At 44.6% G+C, this 16,018-nt stretch overlaps 2 protein-coding genes across 9 annotated transcripts in view; one reads left to right on the top strand and one right to left on the bottom strand.

Annotated features, from left to right (window-relative positions):
* The window catches only part of TIAL1 (TIA1 cytotoxic granule associated RNA binding protein like 1), a 30,648-nt gene extending 28,027 nt beyond the window's left edge, over positions 1 to 2,621 (bottom strand). For all 6 annotated transcript variants that reach the window (XR_012776118.1, XR_012776116.1, XR_012776115.1 and 3 more), the window contains exon 1: positions 2,330 to 2,621. Coding sequence is in view for 2 of the 6 variants with exons in the window: in XM_075504437.1 (XP_075360552.1) it covers positions 2,330 to 2,358 (29 nt within the window). In the remaining 4 variants the exon portion in view is untranslated. The remainder of the gene's footprint in view (positions 1 to 2,329) is intronic.
* GRK5 (G protein-coupled receptor kinase 5) overlaps positions 1 to 16,018 on the top strand; it is a 348,710-nt gene that overhangs the window by 246,993 nt on the left and 85,699 nt on the right. The gene's annotated exons all lie outside the window — the stretch shown is intronic.

Here is a 16,018-nt window from a genome sequence, read left to right as displayed (position 1 = left end):
TCCTTCCTAACCTGTTTCGTTTTTCTTTCCCAAAGAAACAAATGAAATCTCAATGACATTCATAAAGTATCACTTAAACTATCAACCAAGTGCCTATGCACATGGTCAAATAGCTACAGAAACAAGTTGTTCTTCACTTACTTTTTTCCCCCTGGAAAAATAAACAAACAAAAACAAGGAGTTCAACTAACAATATTATTAGTTGTTCCTGGGGGCCAGTGAATTTTATTTATATGAGAGATCATAACTGCTCTACATGAAAAGTATTACCCAGGGTAATAATCTTTAAAACACAACTTGCAATTCTAAATTTAAACATATTTCAGATAAAAGTAGAGACAAGAAGAAGATGTAAGAAATGCTACAGCAGAATTTTTGTCTTCTATGAAAAAAGCCCTCAAATAATGACAGAAAAGTAACCCTACATGACTGTGATTACTACAAAACTACTAGGAAATGAACATATATGCTGTTTATTAGTTTGACAAATTAAACAGCCACATGTGTGCAATAACACATCTTGGGCAGCTGTAGGGATGCTATTTCAGACATCTTAGTACAAATGTATTTTTTTTCTTGTCAGCGACTATAGGCTAAGTCAGGTCATCGATGGATGTGCTAGTAAGAAGAACCTACTCCCAACATAGTACCAAAACTTATTAGCAGTAAAAGAACATTTTAAAACTTAGTCTAGATATAGCACTTATTTCAAAAAAGAAGAGCCAGTCAGGAAGAGAGGAACCTTGAAACTGAGTAAAATGCTGTGTACCTTTGCCCTTTTCCCTCCTCTCATTCTAAAGCAACACTCCGAAAACTACGTCCACTATCCAGGCCAAGCAAACTCAGACCATTTGGGTAGTCAACACAAAAAGCATTTAAGATATGCTTATTTAAACTATGCATCTCAGGGAGCAAGGACTAAGTACTTATACTACACCATAAACAAGTTAAAAGAACTTTTGCGGACATAGGAAGGAGAAAAAACACGAATTGCCTTGAAAAGCCTTAAATGCCAAGTCATCATTTTGGTAGTGGAAACAAACTAAAGCAATTCTTTCTTTAAAGTGGCCTTCAATCCAAATTATCTTTGAAAGACTTTCTGAAGGCTACTGTCCCAAAAACTAAATAGACAAAGATTTCATTTGCACTGTCTTGAGCTGTGTTTCTCATATGGGCAGCCTGAACATTGTACTGTTGAGACTGCCTTTCTTATATGGACAGCCCGAACACTGTACTGTTCATACAGCACGTAACACCCTTTGGCAACTGGAAACTGAAAATCTATGAACTAGTTAAAATAATCAACAACAGAACTGTGTGCTCTCAAGTGCCTAACCATACATACCAGCCCCCCTCGTATAAGTCAATAGGACAAAGACCATCAAAACCATACCTGCAGACTTGAAAAGAACTCAACAGCAACCAAACAAGATCAAATTTATATTTTTAAACAGAAAACAGAAGACAGCCACCAACTGATTAAACACTGCCTAGAGAGACACGGCCAACATATAGTTATTTCTTTTGCCAGGGCCCAAGAGACTGTTATTGAACCACACTGTAAAATACTGGAGGGAGAAGCAGTTTTCCTACCCTGCCCGCTACAGAGAGTGTTGTTTTACGGCGTTCCCCATCCCACCCACCGCAGGGAGAACACAAAGAACTTTCCTAACGCCGGGACCGCTGTGAAGGGGGGACCCGAGGACGGGCGACCCGACCCGCTCCTCCCAGCGCCGGGCCCGGGAGAGGCGTGTGCCTGCAGGCCGAGCAGCGGGGCTCCCCCCCCACCTACACCCCCCGAGCACTGGAGACAGACCTCGTTAAATCCCGCGTCCCCTCGCCGCCACCACGGCGGCAGCTCCGGTTTCCCCCCTTCTCGCCCTGAATCGGTGCAACGCAAGCCTGCACCCTCCCCGTCTCCACTGCTGGCAGCTGCGCTCTCCCGTGCCGCCCGGTCTCCTCTGCCTCCGCTCCCCCTCCCCGCCGCCAGCTCCGGACCCCCCTCCCCACCCCTCCCTCACACGCTCTCTCTCCTCAGGGACCCTCCGCTCCGCTCCTCTCCCGCCGCCTCCCTCCGCTCCCCCGGGACCCCCGCGCCCCCCGGCCCCGCTCTCCCCCCTCTCCGCGCACCCGCCCGGCCCGCGCCTCCCCGCCCCCACCGCGGCCCGGCCACGCATGCCTCCGGGAGCGCATCCCTCTCCCCGCCTCGCCCCGCCGCCGGCCCGGCCCTCTCCGCCCCTCTCCGCCCAGGGCCCGCTGGGGCTCACTCCCCACCCCCGGAGCTCCCACCCCGGCCCCGCGGCTCCCCCGCGGTCCCCTCCCCACTCACAGGGTCCTGGGCTGCCCGTCGTCTTCCATAATGGTGGGCGAGCGCCGCTCTCAGCTGCACCGGGGGGCAGCGCCGGAGGGGGGCTCCGCCGCGCAGGGAGACGAAGGGAAGGTGAGGGTGAGGGCCCCGGCTCCCCCCGCTCCGTCTCGCCCCCTCGCCAGGTCCCGACACCGCAACCCGAACAGGAGAGGGAAGAAGCACCACAAAATGGCCGCCGCCACCAGACACTCAGGAAGCCGCGCTGTGCGCAGCCGCGCCCCGCCGGCCCGCTCCCTCTCGGACCGGATTCTCCTTCCCGGTCCCCGCCGCCGCGCCGCGGAGCGCGCTGGGGATCGTAGGCACTGACGGGGAGAGCGCGGCGGGACGGCGGGCGGGGCCCGCCAGCCTTCTGGGAGTTGTAGTCCTCCGGCCGCGGAACGCGCCGCGGGCCCACAGGCAGCGAGGCTGGCAAGAAACTACCGCTCCCAGCATGCCTGGCGGGAGCGGGCCAGCGGGCGTGTCAGGCCGCGCGGCGGCCCGCGTCCCTCCCCGCCGCGGGGGGGAGCCCGGGCGGCGCGGATTGGCTGCCAGCAGCCCGGGAAGATTCGCTTCTCTGCGCTGCCGCCTCACGCCAGCGGCGGGGCCGAGCGGGGCTGCCGGTCCCGGCCCCGGCCCCGGCCCCGGCCCCGGCCCCGGCCCCGGCCCCAGCCCCAGCCCCAGCCCCAGCCCCGGCCCGGCCCCCGCGGGGTGCCGCCAGCGCCGGCCTTTGGGCGCTGCCTCGGGAGTCGCTGAGGAAAGCCCGTGATGAACCACGGGCCCCCGGGGGTTTCTGTCCGGTGGGAGGCTAACGCAGAGGTATGGCGGTAGTATGTGCATAAATGACGAACAAAGCGATCTGATACACCTCAGGGGGCTCGTCCTGTAAATATTGATATATTGCCGTGTGCTTGCCTGAGGGGAGTTTGAGTTACACCGTGGTATGTTACTGCGTGTCACGTTCACAAGCAAAGATCATGATTTTACGTTCTGTCCACATACGGCACCAATAATACAGCCTGGCTGTCTTCAGATACCACAGTGCGTCAGTACAGTCTCAGCTGCGAAGATTATGATTGTTACGAGATGTGCAATGCTTAAGGGGCTCACCAAGAGCAGAGACGACGGGGAAAGAGGCCTGTCTGTGTCCTTTCTTTCCATATATACCATAATGGGGTGTTTTATAGGAAGCATACTGTAGGGCACTGTTATTTGGGACCATGAAACCAACCTCTGTCGTAGGCACAGAAGAAAGCACCACTAATTAGCACTTAGAACCCCAAACACAGTTGGTATCACAAAGCAGAACTCGGCGCCAGCAACTGAGACTGGAGACAAACGACAAGGGAGCGGTGACAATGTCTCAGAGTAGTTTCGAAGGAAGAAGCCTTGTGCGTCACCATCCTTTGGCAGCAATTTCAGCAGAGGCATCGAGCAATGGTTTCCGGAAACTCTTCTGGAAGTGCTCTCCTTTTTACATCAAACATAAAAATCCTTGCTAACATCATTAAACTGTTCTCACTACAAAAAAAGGTTTACTAGAAGACTTTTTGTGGTAACTTTTATTTTTCTTCAGTTAGCGAGAAGTTAAGTTAGGAATTGTCAATGAGGAAATGGATCGGAATAGCTCTGCATAGGCGGAGGATGAGCATCCTCGTGCGCGGTTACCGCAGAATAATCACAGCACTCTTACTCTGGAAGAAATTCAATTTGTATACATATTGAATGTTGAAGTACTCTTAAATACTCTCCCTCTTCCAAAATAGTAACATCATGAAGAAAACTGCCTATATACTTATCAAACTAGATATTTTCATGCCTGCTGCTCACACAGTAATGTTTTCCTATCTTTAACTTAAACACGCAAGACTGTTGCCAGGCATATATTTCTGGAAGAAGCTATTCTAGCTCGGAGATGCAGATATAGGTGGCTTAAGTAACTTTTAAAATTGTATTAAAAACACAGAAGGTTGAATACATAAGGAATTACCGGAAAACTCTAATCATGGGTTTTGAATAGCCAAAGATCTGCATATAAAGAATCTGCATATCCAGCAGGGATCAAACACTTTTTTGTCAGACACTGCCACTGGCAACAGCAGTGGAAGGAGGCACGAAGAACAGGGAGAGAGGTGGTGGGTACCAGTGGCAGGGGCAAACGCCAGCTGCGTATCGCTTTGGAGTGGCCTGCCTAGTGCCCTGCATGTGCCCGAGTCTGCGATCTGATATAAAACACCTATTTCTATAGCATGGACAAAACTGACTCATGATGCAAACCGTCTGTGTGGCATTCAGGAGCGCCTGCATGGGGAGCTGCAAATTAACCAACAGCACAGCAGGAGTTTGCACTGCTCCGTAGGTCCCATAAAATTCGCTGCTGGATCTATGTGATCCATACCTGGCAGACTGAAGTCCTGGTGCGGTATATGCAGATTAGCAATGCCTCCTGGTAAAGTCTGTGGGCTAAAAAAGTGAATGGAACTGGATACACATCTATACAAATAATTTAATTCCATATACTACTCTGAGAAGAGACACTGGATTTACAGCAGCAATATCAGAGAGTCACCTTCTCTTTCAGAGACATGTAGTTTTGTAAAGATTATGTTACCAAAATATTTTAAATATTCTGCCATATACAAAATGACCAGCTATCTCTAAAAACCAATCAAAACAGCACTAAATGTTATGTCCCTCTTCCCTTAAAAAATGTTGCACTAGAGCTTTAATAAAGTTTCACATAAACTGTCATCATTTAATGCCCTTTAAACCTTGTTTTTCTCTGCTTTATTTTCCCCAGCATTGCCTGGGAAACTCTTTAAAAAGTAGCACGTGAGAAAGGTCATGTCAGAAGATATACGTGTCTGGATATATAGATTTTATATATATATATATATGTATATATATATATATATCTCCAGATCAATAAGTGAAATTATTTATTTCACGTGTTTGGTTATTTGGCCTATAGGCAGTAAATCACAGGCATTCTTTGAGTGTTATGATAGTTCCCAGTGCTTATAGCTACAAGAGACGATGCAGCGTGACGGATGAGGTGCAGTGAGACAGAATGGCATTACGGTGCCCGTTACTGACTAGCATCAGTAATGTGCATCACTGTCATAACTGCCAAGTCCCTGGCAGTGCAAGTATTTTTGTTTAATACAGCCATAAAAATTACTTTTTTTAAAGGCAGGAAAAATTATTTCCTGAGTTCAAGATTCCCCGATTGTATTAATCAAAAGTTACAGCATTTACTCGTGCTTCTGTTGTATTTTGTTAGTCATTTGAGAGTGTAGGAGTGGTATGAAGAGCTGATAACGGAGATAATTTGTGCCAAACGACTCCAAAATGAATGACTACAAAAAACACTTAAGAAGTTTCCTAAACCACATCGTGCTTTTCCATCCATGAAACCAAAGAGGCCTTTGGTAGGAACCCAGCATTTGTTGCTTACACCAGTCCAGGGTATCACAGAAAACCTTCACCAAAGCTGAGAACAAGGTCAAGGAAATGGCTGGACAATTTACTAGAAAGTGGAACATCAGTTGACACAAAAATTGTCTTCTTGACATGAGTTTAAAAAGCAACGGGTTCGTTTCAGTTTCAGAGATATGTAAGGTTCCTACAACTTGTAGACAAAAAGTGGCTGTAGATTTAATTACATCAACATCCAAGGAGTGAAGCACTTTATAAAGCAATTATACACTGACTTAGAAATCTTCTGAAAGTACATACTGAAAGCTAAGTTTTTCTACTAAGTTTAAAGACTGACAGATTTGCAGTATTCAAAGTGTTGGACAGCACTGATCCCAGGAGAACTTCTCTGGAAACACCACTATGCAATTATGTTTACCCATTAATAAGTACCTTTTTGAGGTTTGTTAATTAGCGTGTCTTAATCTGTTTGATATGTACCTTGATGCCTTTCTATAGCTCTGATTTGCTAAACAGAATGTAATGTAGTGTTATGGAAAGACAATAATTCATTAAGTACAATGGCCCATTTTATGTCTGCAGATATTTTTATCAACCAAAGCAGCAATCTCCTTAACAAATGCTGGAAGGACTATTGACTAGCCTTATGTTCCATACAACCACTTTTTAGGCACTGAATTCTAAGCAGCTGGGAGAATTCTCACAATCACTAGCCCTTGTTCTTCTGGGGGACTTCAACTTACCAGATGTCTGCTGGAAATATATTTTCAGCAGACATACATAGCAGCAGGAAAACAGTCGAGGAGGTTCCTGCAGCGTGTGGCAGATAACTGCCTGGCACAGCTGGTGAGGGAGCCAACTAGGGAAGGCGCCGCACCGGACCTGCTGTTTGCGAACAGAGAAGGACTTGTGGGTGATGTGGTGGTTGGAGGCCGTCTTGGGCAGAGTGATCACGAAATGAGAGAGTTTTTGATTCTTGGAGAAGTAAGGAGGGGGGTCAGCAGAACTGCTACCTTGGACTTCCAGAGACTTTGGCCTGTTGAGGAGACTGGTTGACAGAGTCCCTTGGGAAGCAGTCCTGAAGGGCAAAGGGGTCCAAGAAGGCTGGACATTCTTCAGGAAGGAAAACTTAAAGGTGCAGGAGCAGGCTGTCCCCATGTGCCGAAAGACGAGCCGGCGGGGAAGAAGACCGGCCTGGCTGAACAGAGATCTTTGGCTGGAACTCCGGAAAAAGAGGAGAGTCTATGACCTTTGGAAGAAGGGGCAGGCAACTCAGGAGGACTACAAAGATGTCGTGAGCTTATGCAAGGAGAAGATTATAAGGGCCAAAGCCCAACTAGAACCTAATCTGGCTACTGCTGTAAAAGACAATAAAAAATGTTTTAATAAAAACATTAGCAACAAAAGGAGGGCTAGGCAGAATCTCCATCCTTTATTGGATGCAGGGGAAAACATAGTGACAAAGGATGAGGAAAGGGCTGAGGTACTTAATGTCTTCTTTGCCTCAGTCTTTAATAGTAAGACCTCGGGGTACCCAGCCCCCTGAGCTGGAAGACAGGGACGGGGAGCAGAATGAAGCCCCCATAATCCAAGGGGAAATGGCTAGCGACCTGCTACACCACTTAGACACACACACATCTATAGGGCTGGATGGGATCCACCCAAGGGTACTGAGGGAGCTGGTGGAAGTGCTCACCACGGCACTTTCCATCCTTTATCAGCAGTCCTGGCTAAGCGGGGAGGTCCCAGCTGACTGGAGGTTAGCAAAGGTGACACCCGTCTAGAAGAAGGGCCAGAAGGAGGATCCGGGGAACTACAGGCCTGTCAGTCTGACCTCGGTGCTGGGGAAGGTTATGGAGCAGATCACCTTGAGTGCCATCACATGGCAGGTACAGGACAACCAGGTGATCAGGCCCAGTCAGCATGGGTTTATGAAAGGCAGGTCTTGCTTGACTAACCTGATCTCCTTCTATGACAAGGTGACCTGCTTAGTGGATGAGGGAAAGGCTGTGGATGTTGTCTACCTAGACTTTAATAAAGCCTTTGACACTGTTTCCCACAGCATTCTCCTGGAGAAACTGGCTGCTCATGGCTTGGACGGGCGTACGCTTCACTGGGTAAAAACCTGGCTGGATGGCTGGGCCCAGAGAGTGGTGGTGAATGGAGTTAAATCCAGCTGGTGGCCGGTCACAAGCGGTGTTCCCAGGGCTCTGTGTTGGGGCCAGTTCTGTTTAATATCTTTATCAATGATCTGGACGAAGGGATCGAGTGCACCCTCAGTAAGTTTGCAGATGACACCAAGTTGTGTGGGAGTGTTGATCTGCTGGAGGGTAGGCAGGCTCTGCAGAGGGACCTGGACAGGCTGGATCGATGGGCCAAGGCCAATCGTATGAGGTTCAACAAGGCTCAGTGCTGGGTCCTGCCAGGTCCTGCTTTAATGTTTTTTTATGAAGCATTCCGTAATAACAAGAACCTTCAGCAAATTTGTATTTCAATACATTTATATTATAAATGAAAAGCAGAAACTTAAGACTACAGAGAAATTTAATGTCCCCCATCTCCTGACAAACCAGTGATACTTTTAAGTAAGATACAGCAATTCTCATCTGAAACTACTGGCAAACAAAGTCTCTCAATGCTCCAAGTCAGCAGCCTTCTGTTTCAACACACCTATGACTGACAAAGAAGGCAGGAAGCATAGGAATGAAATGAAGAAGTTATCAAATGATAAAGGAGTTAAATGAGAAATTAAGATAACATTTATATCTGTGGTTACCCAGTTATCTCTGTTTTCCAGCACCACTCTACTTATTCCAGTGGGCAGCTGATGGTACAACATTCCCTGCAAACAGTTTTCGCTAACTATAGCCTCCAGCAAAGGAATTATTTTGGACTAGCCTCTTGATTTATCTCTTTGTCAGAGCTGCTTATCTAATAGAACTTGTTAGCTTGCATACCTTATTCTTAATTGCATACGGCAAGTCTGGAAGCTGTACTGTGGCAGTGAAATTTTGCAGATATGATTTGCTAACTTGTCTTTGCCTCAGCTCTAAATTCAAAACACTTTTAATTTTTTTTTTATTCTACATTGCATTTTACAGATTATGGAGGAAATCAAGACACAACAAAGGTTCAAGTTCCTAATCATGACCTTAGACCACTGGAGGTCTACCTGGAAGGCAGCGCAAGCTACCCTAGGAGGGCAACGTGGAATTAGGAATAGGGACACCCTGGGAAGCAGAAGCCAGTGCAGCCTCTGGCACTGCTGCTTTCTGAGAAGCAAGAAGGAAGGTACAGGGCAGGAGGGGAGAAATTTGGGGCACAGCACACTTCTGCGAGTTCAGTTTGTGAGAGCGTCTTTGAGGGGCTATTCTCATCCAGCACAACGCAGAGCAGCAGTGATGCTGTAAGATGCAGGACAGCCAGGTCAGAGCCCTGCTGAGAAGCAGGGGGAAGGAAACAAGACGACTTAAATATAATCTTTTCTTGCTCTCCGTCATCCTCACTTCAACAGCAAGAGGGTTAGTCTTGATATCCAGCCTCTTTTAAATGTAATTACTTTAATTTGTCTTCCTTTACGGATCAAATTATCCTTCCAAAGAACAGCAGGTGCAGTGAGACTTGAAATAACTCTTCAAATATGGAAGCTCTCAGATGTATAATAGAAACACCTGGGGCAAAATTTGGAGGTCTCCTCATGACCGTTACCCAGCCCTTGGTCAGACTGGTCAGACTCCTGAGAGCTAACTGGGATTTAGCACAGAATTATGGATTACAACCAGGAAAGGAGCCTGAACTTAAATCATGCCCTGAGAACATGCTTTCCACTCCTGACCTTGGGGTTTTTTGTTTGTTTTTTTTTATTTCTCCCCCAAAAACCTAATGCTTCATCTAAATGAAATGTATTTATGTTTTATCTGACTTAGCTGAAAGGTTGACATTTACAAGGAGACAAGGCTAATAGTCTGAGCTATCTGAATTTTTCAACTGCTCGGCACACACATACAGACATACCCAAGCCTCTTTTCTCACAGCAGACAGGTAAGAGACCAGAGCTAGGTCAGGATGGGAGCTGAGCAATGTAAAGTAATTAACAGTAATGTGTAAGTAAATGGAAAAGGAATAGTCAAATGATTAAAAATGTAAAAAATGAGAAAACACAAAGAAGGCTCAGTTTGCTGCATTGAAATGCTCTTTTATTTTAGCTGCACTGAAATGTTTTTTTTTTATTTTAACATTAGCTACCTTTTTCTAAGAGGAAGAAATCGTACCTACAGGTCAAAACCAGAAGAGTCCCGCTTTTTCATGTAGCTCATCGACCCCATCAACTCTTCTAAAACATCTGGTTGTAATGACAGACAGCACTAGGAACTGCAACTAATAAAAAGCAAATGACATTTCAGCTTTATGTTTCAGGTAAACGTGTACCCCCCATTTATCTTACCATTTGAGCGGGAGGCTGTGAGAAAGCAGGAGATATCTTCATCAATTGTTCCCACATAATTCCTCTGAGCTGAAAGTGTTTCTCACGTGGAAGTATAACTTAATCAGGAAGCATCTAGGGCCTTTACACATCGAAAGGTCATTCCACCAAAAATAAACGTAAAGACGCTGCCAGCTTAATGAAAGTTTAGTTCAAATGCCATCCAGAATTTGTCATCTATTTGTCAACTGTTAGTTTGCAACAAGAAAAAGCACACGTATCCTAAAATAAAATAAAACCTTCTGTTATGTCACACTGTTCCTATTTGATCATAGTCTAAACTCTGAAAAAACATTGGATGTGATCCCACAGGACTAACAGGAGCAAAATGTGATCTGACAAAATCAGTGAGCTAAGTACACAAATAGACTGATGCAGTTTTGCTTTCCTGAAGCTAACAAAAATAAACTTTGAAGACCGTATCTCTGTCTTAACTGGAGCTGCTTTCAAAAGCTAGGGATGTTCACAGCATCTTCATTTCTGTCATTAAACTGAGCAAAAATAATCCGAGAGAATATGATTCCCTGGACATCTTAACAGAAGACATCTACTTGATGAGCACTAAGTAGAAGATGGACCAGGTCCCAATGTCCCTTTTGTTCGTCTGCAGCTCTGGTAATCTTAACCAGAGGAGCCAATTCTGACACTCTTTTTTACTCAGGACTTCACTGAACACGAAGTTACAGGACTTAAGGTTCAACAAATTCTTGCCAGATGTACTGACAACTGTCACATTATTTTTCCAAACCAAACTATAAAACACATAGTTGCTGTAACTTCCATCTGTTGAAAATTTCCCACCACCTGGCTACGTAATGATTTTCTTAAATCTGCTTATCACAATTACCCCAAGCTTTGATTCTTGCAGATCAAGAGTTTATTGTACCAAAACCATGATGCAGAACTGTGTAAGATATGCCTTTATTTGCCCGTTCAGAACTAAAAGAGATTGTATTCCAAACTACTGACATAAGACTTAATTTTTTAAAAATGTATTTGTGTCCATCATGCATATTTCATAATCACTCAACATTTTTGTTTACTTATGATAAATTATGATGAATGAGAATATTATACTAGGTTCCTGTGTCTTCTTTCCACTCTCATTGACTGTGCAGTTAAAACATAATTTCCTGTCACGTGAATACACCGTGCTATGAATGTACAACCTTGCATCAAAAACTCTTGCAAAGATTTTGTTTCTAAGACTTTAGTCCTGGAACAGGCAAAAAGAGGAACTGTGTGCACAGACAACTGCGTGTTATAAAAACAGGATAGGGATTCTGTGCAAAATTCACCTGGATATTCTTTGACTAGTGAGTGTGTACACCTGCAACCTGAAATTCTCTTAATGTATTTTCTTTTGGGAAATCTAGCTGCATTCATGCTAGAGAAGAAAGAAAACTATGTAAGATGTATTTGTCTAGACACTACTAGATTACAGTGTCCCACACTAAGTTTGTATTCAGGACAAGGGCTCAGTCATGCAAGAGTCTATCTTTTAAACTGTTTATGACTCTTCTGAGTCTTGCTGCCTGCTTGATATTACTGCAAACTTTGTGTGCTCAGTTCCTTCTCTTGCAAGTTTTTCGTGGATGTTCAGACTTGGCATTGCTCCCAGTCAAGATGTGGAGCTAAAAAGCATGGTGAAACATGCAGAACTTCAGTCTCAGAACTTGGTTCTGCTCCCATTGATTAAAGCAGTGGAGGGTAAAGGCTTAATACATAATTTTCAAAGCAAAAATGTGTACCTAATTCAGGATGAACTTCAGTAAACACAGATATGGAGCTAGCTTTTTGCATATATTTCCATGTTTTGCTGTCTTGAAATGAAACTTATCAAACACATACACATGGAGCACACTCACCGGAGATAATCTTTATAAACACCATTAACATTAAAAATATGTCTGTGCTTGAGTTTATAATGAGAAATATTATTTGGTCATTTCTAGTTTCTCTTCCTCTTCCAAGCTCCTCTTAACATCTTCATTTAGCAAAAATACCATATTGCATGGTGGGGCTACACTCATGCTGATTAGCCAGTGACCAGCTGTTGAACAGCTGGCTTCTACTCATCTTTCCTTTGCAGGAGATGTTCGTATGGGTTTCTCTCCTCTGCCCAGCTGTTGATTTCCATGGAGTGTATTGGGATGCAATTGCTTTTGAAATGTTCTTCCTGATCAAATTTATGGGAAAGTGGCCATGGATTCAAAGGATTGACTGACAGGCAGCAGGATTGCATAAACACCTTTTCGTTGGGACCAGGCTAAAAAAGAAAAAGGAGCTATTCAAAAGGGTCCAATGAATTTTAAAAACACCAAACAACTTTCTCATCAGAACCTGCTGACTCCTTGAAACCAAACTTTTCTCAGGACTACGAGCTTTGATAGTAAAATTTTCAGACAAGAGAAAAGACAGAAAAAGCACGTGCAATGATCCTGTGGTATAGAGCTCAACTGGGCTCTAAGAAATAAAGGTTAGTCTCTGATTTGGGTAAGAGCCAGGAGACTTGAACCACAATCCAGTGACTGCCCTTAGCATGGGATTATTCTGGGATGATATCCTAATTTTTCTACACAAAGACAAAAAAAGTAAAGATTTCCTTCTCAGTGAAGATCACCGACAATTAAGAAATCTCAAAAGGTTTTGTGGGATGAAAGGAGAGACCAGGGCAGCAGACTTGTTCTCTGGCTCGCTCACCTTGCCAAGGCAGACTATTCTGGCAACTCAGGATCTGCTGAAGACTGGAAGTGATCTACTCCAGCTAACTGCCAGGCCATGTTCCCAGCACCAGGGAACAAAAGGAGGGCTGTGCTGTCCTAAAGCTTAGCAAGGATCTTTCCATGCCAGCATAACTCTCTGGAAATCAGATCCACTGGTTTTGTGTTTTGCACCGTCTGTAAGTTTTTTTAATAGAGGTGATATTTAAACTGCAGAAGAATAGATGAAGTTCAGCCAAAAATAAAATAAAATAAAATATGAGAGTACAGAAAGATATGAGAAAATTTGCAATATGCACTTAGAAACAAAAATCTAGTTTTCCAGTGCCCTGGACTATTTAGAAATATAGACACTGGGAAAGGAAAACAGCCTTGTTCTGGTTCAAATGAGCTAAAGATTGGAAACAATCTCTTTAGCTGCTACAGACCAGAATTTAGGGGGAAAAAAAAGATTGTTATCACCATATATAATAACAGCAGTTCTGCAAACTAAGATAAGCATCATCTAATCTTCTTTCTGTTTCAGAAAATTGATTAACTTTGGAAAGTATTCCCCTACTGCTGCAATGAACTACAGGTTTTATGCATTATCCAGGTTTCAGTCTTCCTCTGAAACTCTGGAGATGCTGTTCTGACTCAGCCAGTTGAGCAGAAGTGGAGTCCCAGGTTCCCTACCTCCCTGCCCTACCAGGCATTGCTGACCCTCGAGCAGGGATGGCAGAAGAAGATAATATGTGATCAAGAGCTACAGATTACAGTCCTCTGTTCTAATTTAAGAAGGAAATTAGTGACAGTTCAGATTAATCTGTAGGTCGTGGGCTGCAGCGTAGCGGAGATGTTTCATTCTGTGTCCCTGTTGCAGGGGTAGGATGCTGATCGGTGCGAGCAGTAATCACTGAGCCATCCTATCCAAATTCACATGTGAACATGAGTCAGAGCCACTGCTAGAGATGGGATGTTTACCCAACTCCATTAGCAAGGAAATTAGACAAAAATTATTCTAATGAGTAGGATTCACTCCTCTGATCAGGAGAATTTTATGAATGCCTCCTCTGAATGTCATTTTGTTTTTTTCAGGAGTATGCAGGCTAAGATTTTCTGCTTGGATTTCCTTACTGTTGAAGACCCTGTATTAAAATTCACCATGGCAAAACTCACTTTTTCATGAGTATACCTAGAAGCATGGTTTTGTATATAATCTCATCTTCTGAAGGTGATTGTGCAAGTGGAGATTTGTCCTGACTTCTTGGCTCGTTCAAAGCTCAGCACAGACAAGGTAATGTTCTCCATTAAAACAACGTGTACGTTCTGTGCCACCCAGGAGTTTTAGTTTTACCTGCTCACTCGTTTGCAGCATTGAGTAGATGTGTAATTGTCTACGTTGATCAGATAGTTGATGCAACTAGTAACACTATCCAGAAACTCTCCACCTCACATCTGCCCGTCCTGCCGATACAACCGTCAAACTCCTGAATGATGGATTTCCTACGTAGGTAAATGGTAATAATGGTAGTGCAGCCATGGTGTAGCTTTGGTGGGGGCCTGAAGTGAGAGCTCAGCTGGAAGCAGCTCCCAAGGGAAAGGGGGGGAGGCACTAATGCTTCTTCCAACTCTTCTCAACTGCTCTTATCAGTGAGCCAGCCTTGAGCAGCCAGCTACACTCCTAGAAGTGGAAGGGTTGCATTCCTGGCGTGTACCCAAAGAGCTCTGTGTATGGCCAAGAAATGCTAGCACTTCCAAAGCTGAATTCCCAGGCAGACGCTGCTCCAAGGAGAGCCAGAAGGAGCAGAGACTAAAGGACATGCATTTGTTTCTCTTTCCCTCTCTTTCCCCCTCCTTTGAGACTCCAGTGTGCCAGGGAGAGAGACAGAGATGCTATCGGCTGTGCATCTGCTTCTTCAATTCAAGGGAATAAAAATATTTTGAAGGGATGATTAGGGACAGAGCACCAAAATCATTAAATCAGTGGCAGTACCCACAGAAACTGGAGAAATACTTCTGCCTCCACATATGCCATATTCTGCTACTGCTTATAAAAGGATCAATTTACTCATGAAAGAGGGTTTTCAAGTTCCCCATTTCAGTTGTTTTTCCCAGCCTCTGTACCGTGCCTGCTATTGGGCACACTCAGCTCTGGAAATGGTTCTTTTTTGGACCGAGATTTGCTAGTAAACCTTGAAAAAGTATCCCAGATGTACGTTTGGGTCATTGCAGCCTTGAGTACAGAAGAGCCATTTATCCACTAGGTGGAGGCCTGGAAGTGCTAATGGAGGATGAGCGCTGCAGCAATTAAAAAAGCCTGCTGAGATGGACTCGAATTCATTCTCCCGATTTCTAACGAAGTAAGGCACGGTTATCCAGCTCCCTGGGTAGACCCAGACACCTCTTACACCAAAGAGCTGTCTCCTCAGGCTTCTGTCTGACTGCCTCAGGAAGAACAGAGAATGGTCAACCAACAATGCCTATTTTGTAAATATTAATTTAGCTTACATACTCTATTCATAACATATTAGGAAAATGAGGAGCCCTGAAAATCCACGTTGTCTTCTGCTGCCTACGTTCTGGATTCAATTTTGCTTTCTCTGCATACAGATCACAGAAACCAAAGCTGTTTTCGCTGTGTTCACAGCCAGATTCGCTCCCTGATTTAAGGCAGGTTGCATTCCAGGTGGAAATGAAAAGGCAAAAGAAAAAAAATTTTTTTTTGTACAGGAATTAGCTTCTGGAGTCTTTTTCAGGTTCAAAAATCCTGAAATTTGGAAATCTGAGTATGTGCTTTGTGAGCACCCAGATTTAGTGTAGTTGCACTGTGATTGCAACGGGTACATTTAAAAAGCTTTTCTCCACGTAGACAGTACACTTAGCCCTCTATTTTCTCATTAATGTTTTGCATTTTCTATTAAAGTTCTTAGGAACTATATTTATCTATCAAATAATTTGCATACTATTATTGTAACTCCAATAAGCAGATGACATGATCAAGCTATATGAACCATACAATGTCTGCACCAGTACAGCAGTCAGCGTGAG

Source organism: Mycteria americana, chromosome 6, assembly GCF_035582795.1.
Source record: "Mycteria americana isolate JAX WOST 10 ecotype Jacksonville Zoo and Gardens chromosome 6, USCA_MyAme_1.0, whole genome shotgun sequence".
NCBI classification, from domain to species: domain Eukaryota; kingdom Metazoa; phylum Chordata; class Aves; order Ciconiiformes; family Ciconiidae; genus Mycteria; species Mycteria americana.
This window is presented reverse-complemented; position numbering and strand designations above follow the sequence as displayed.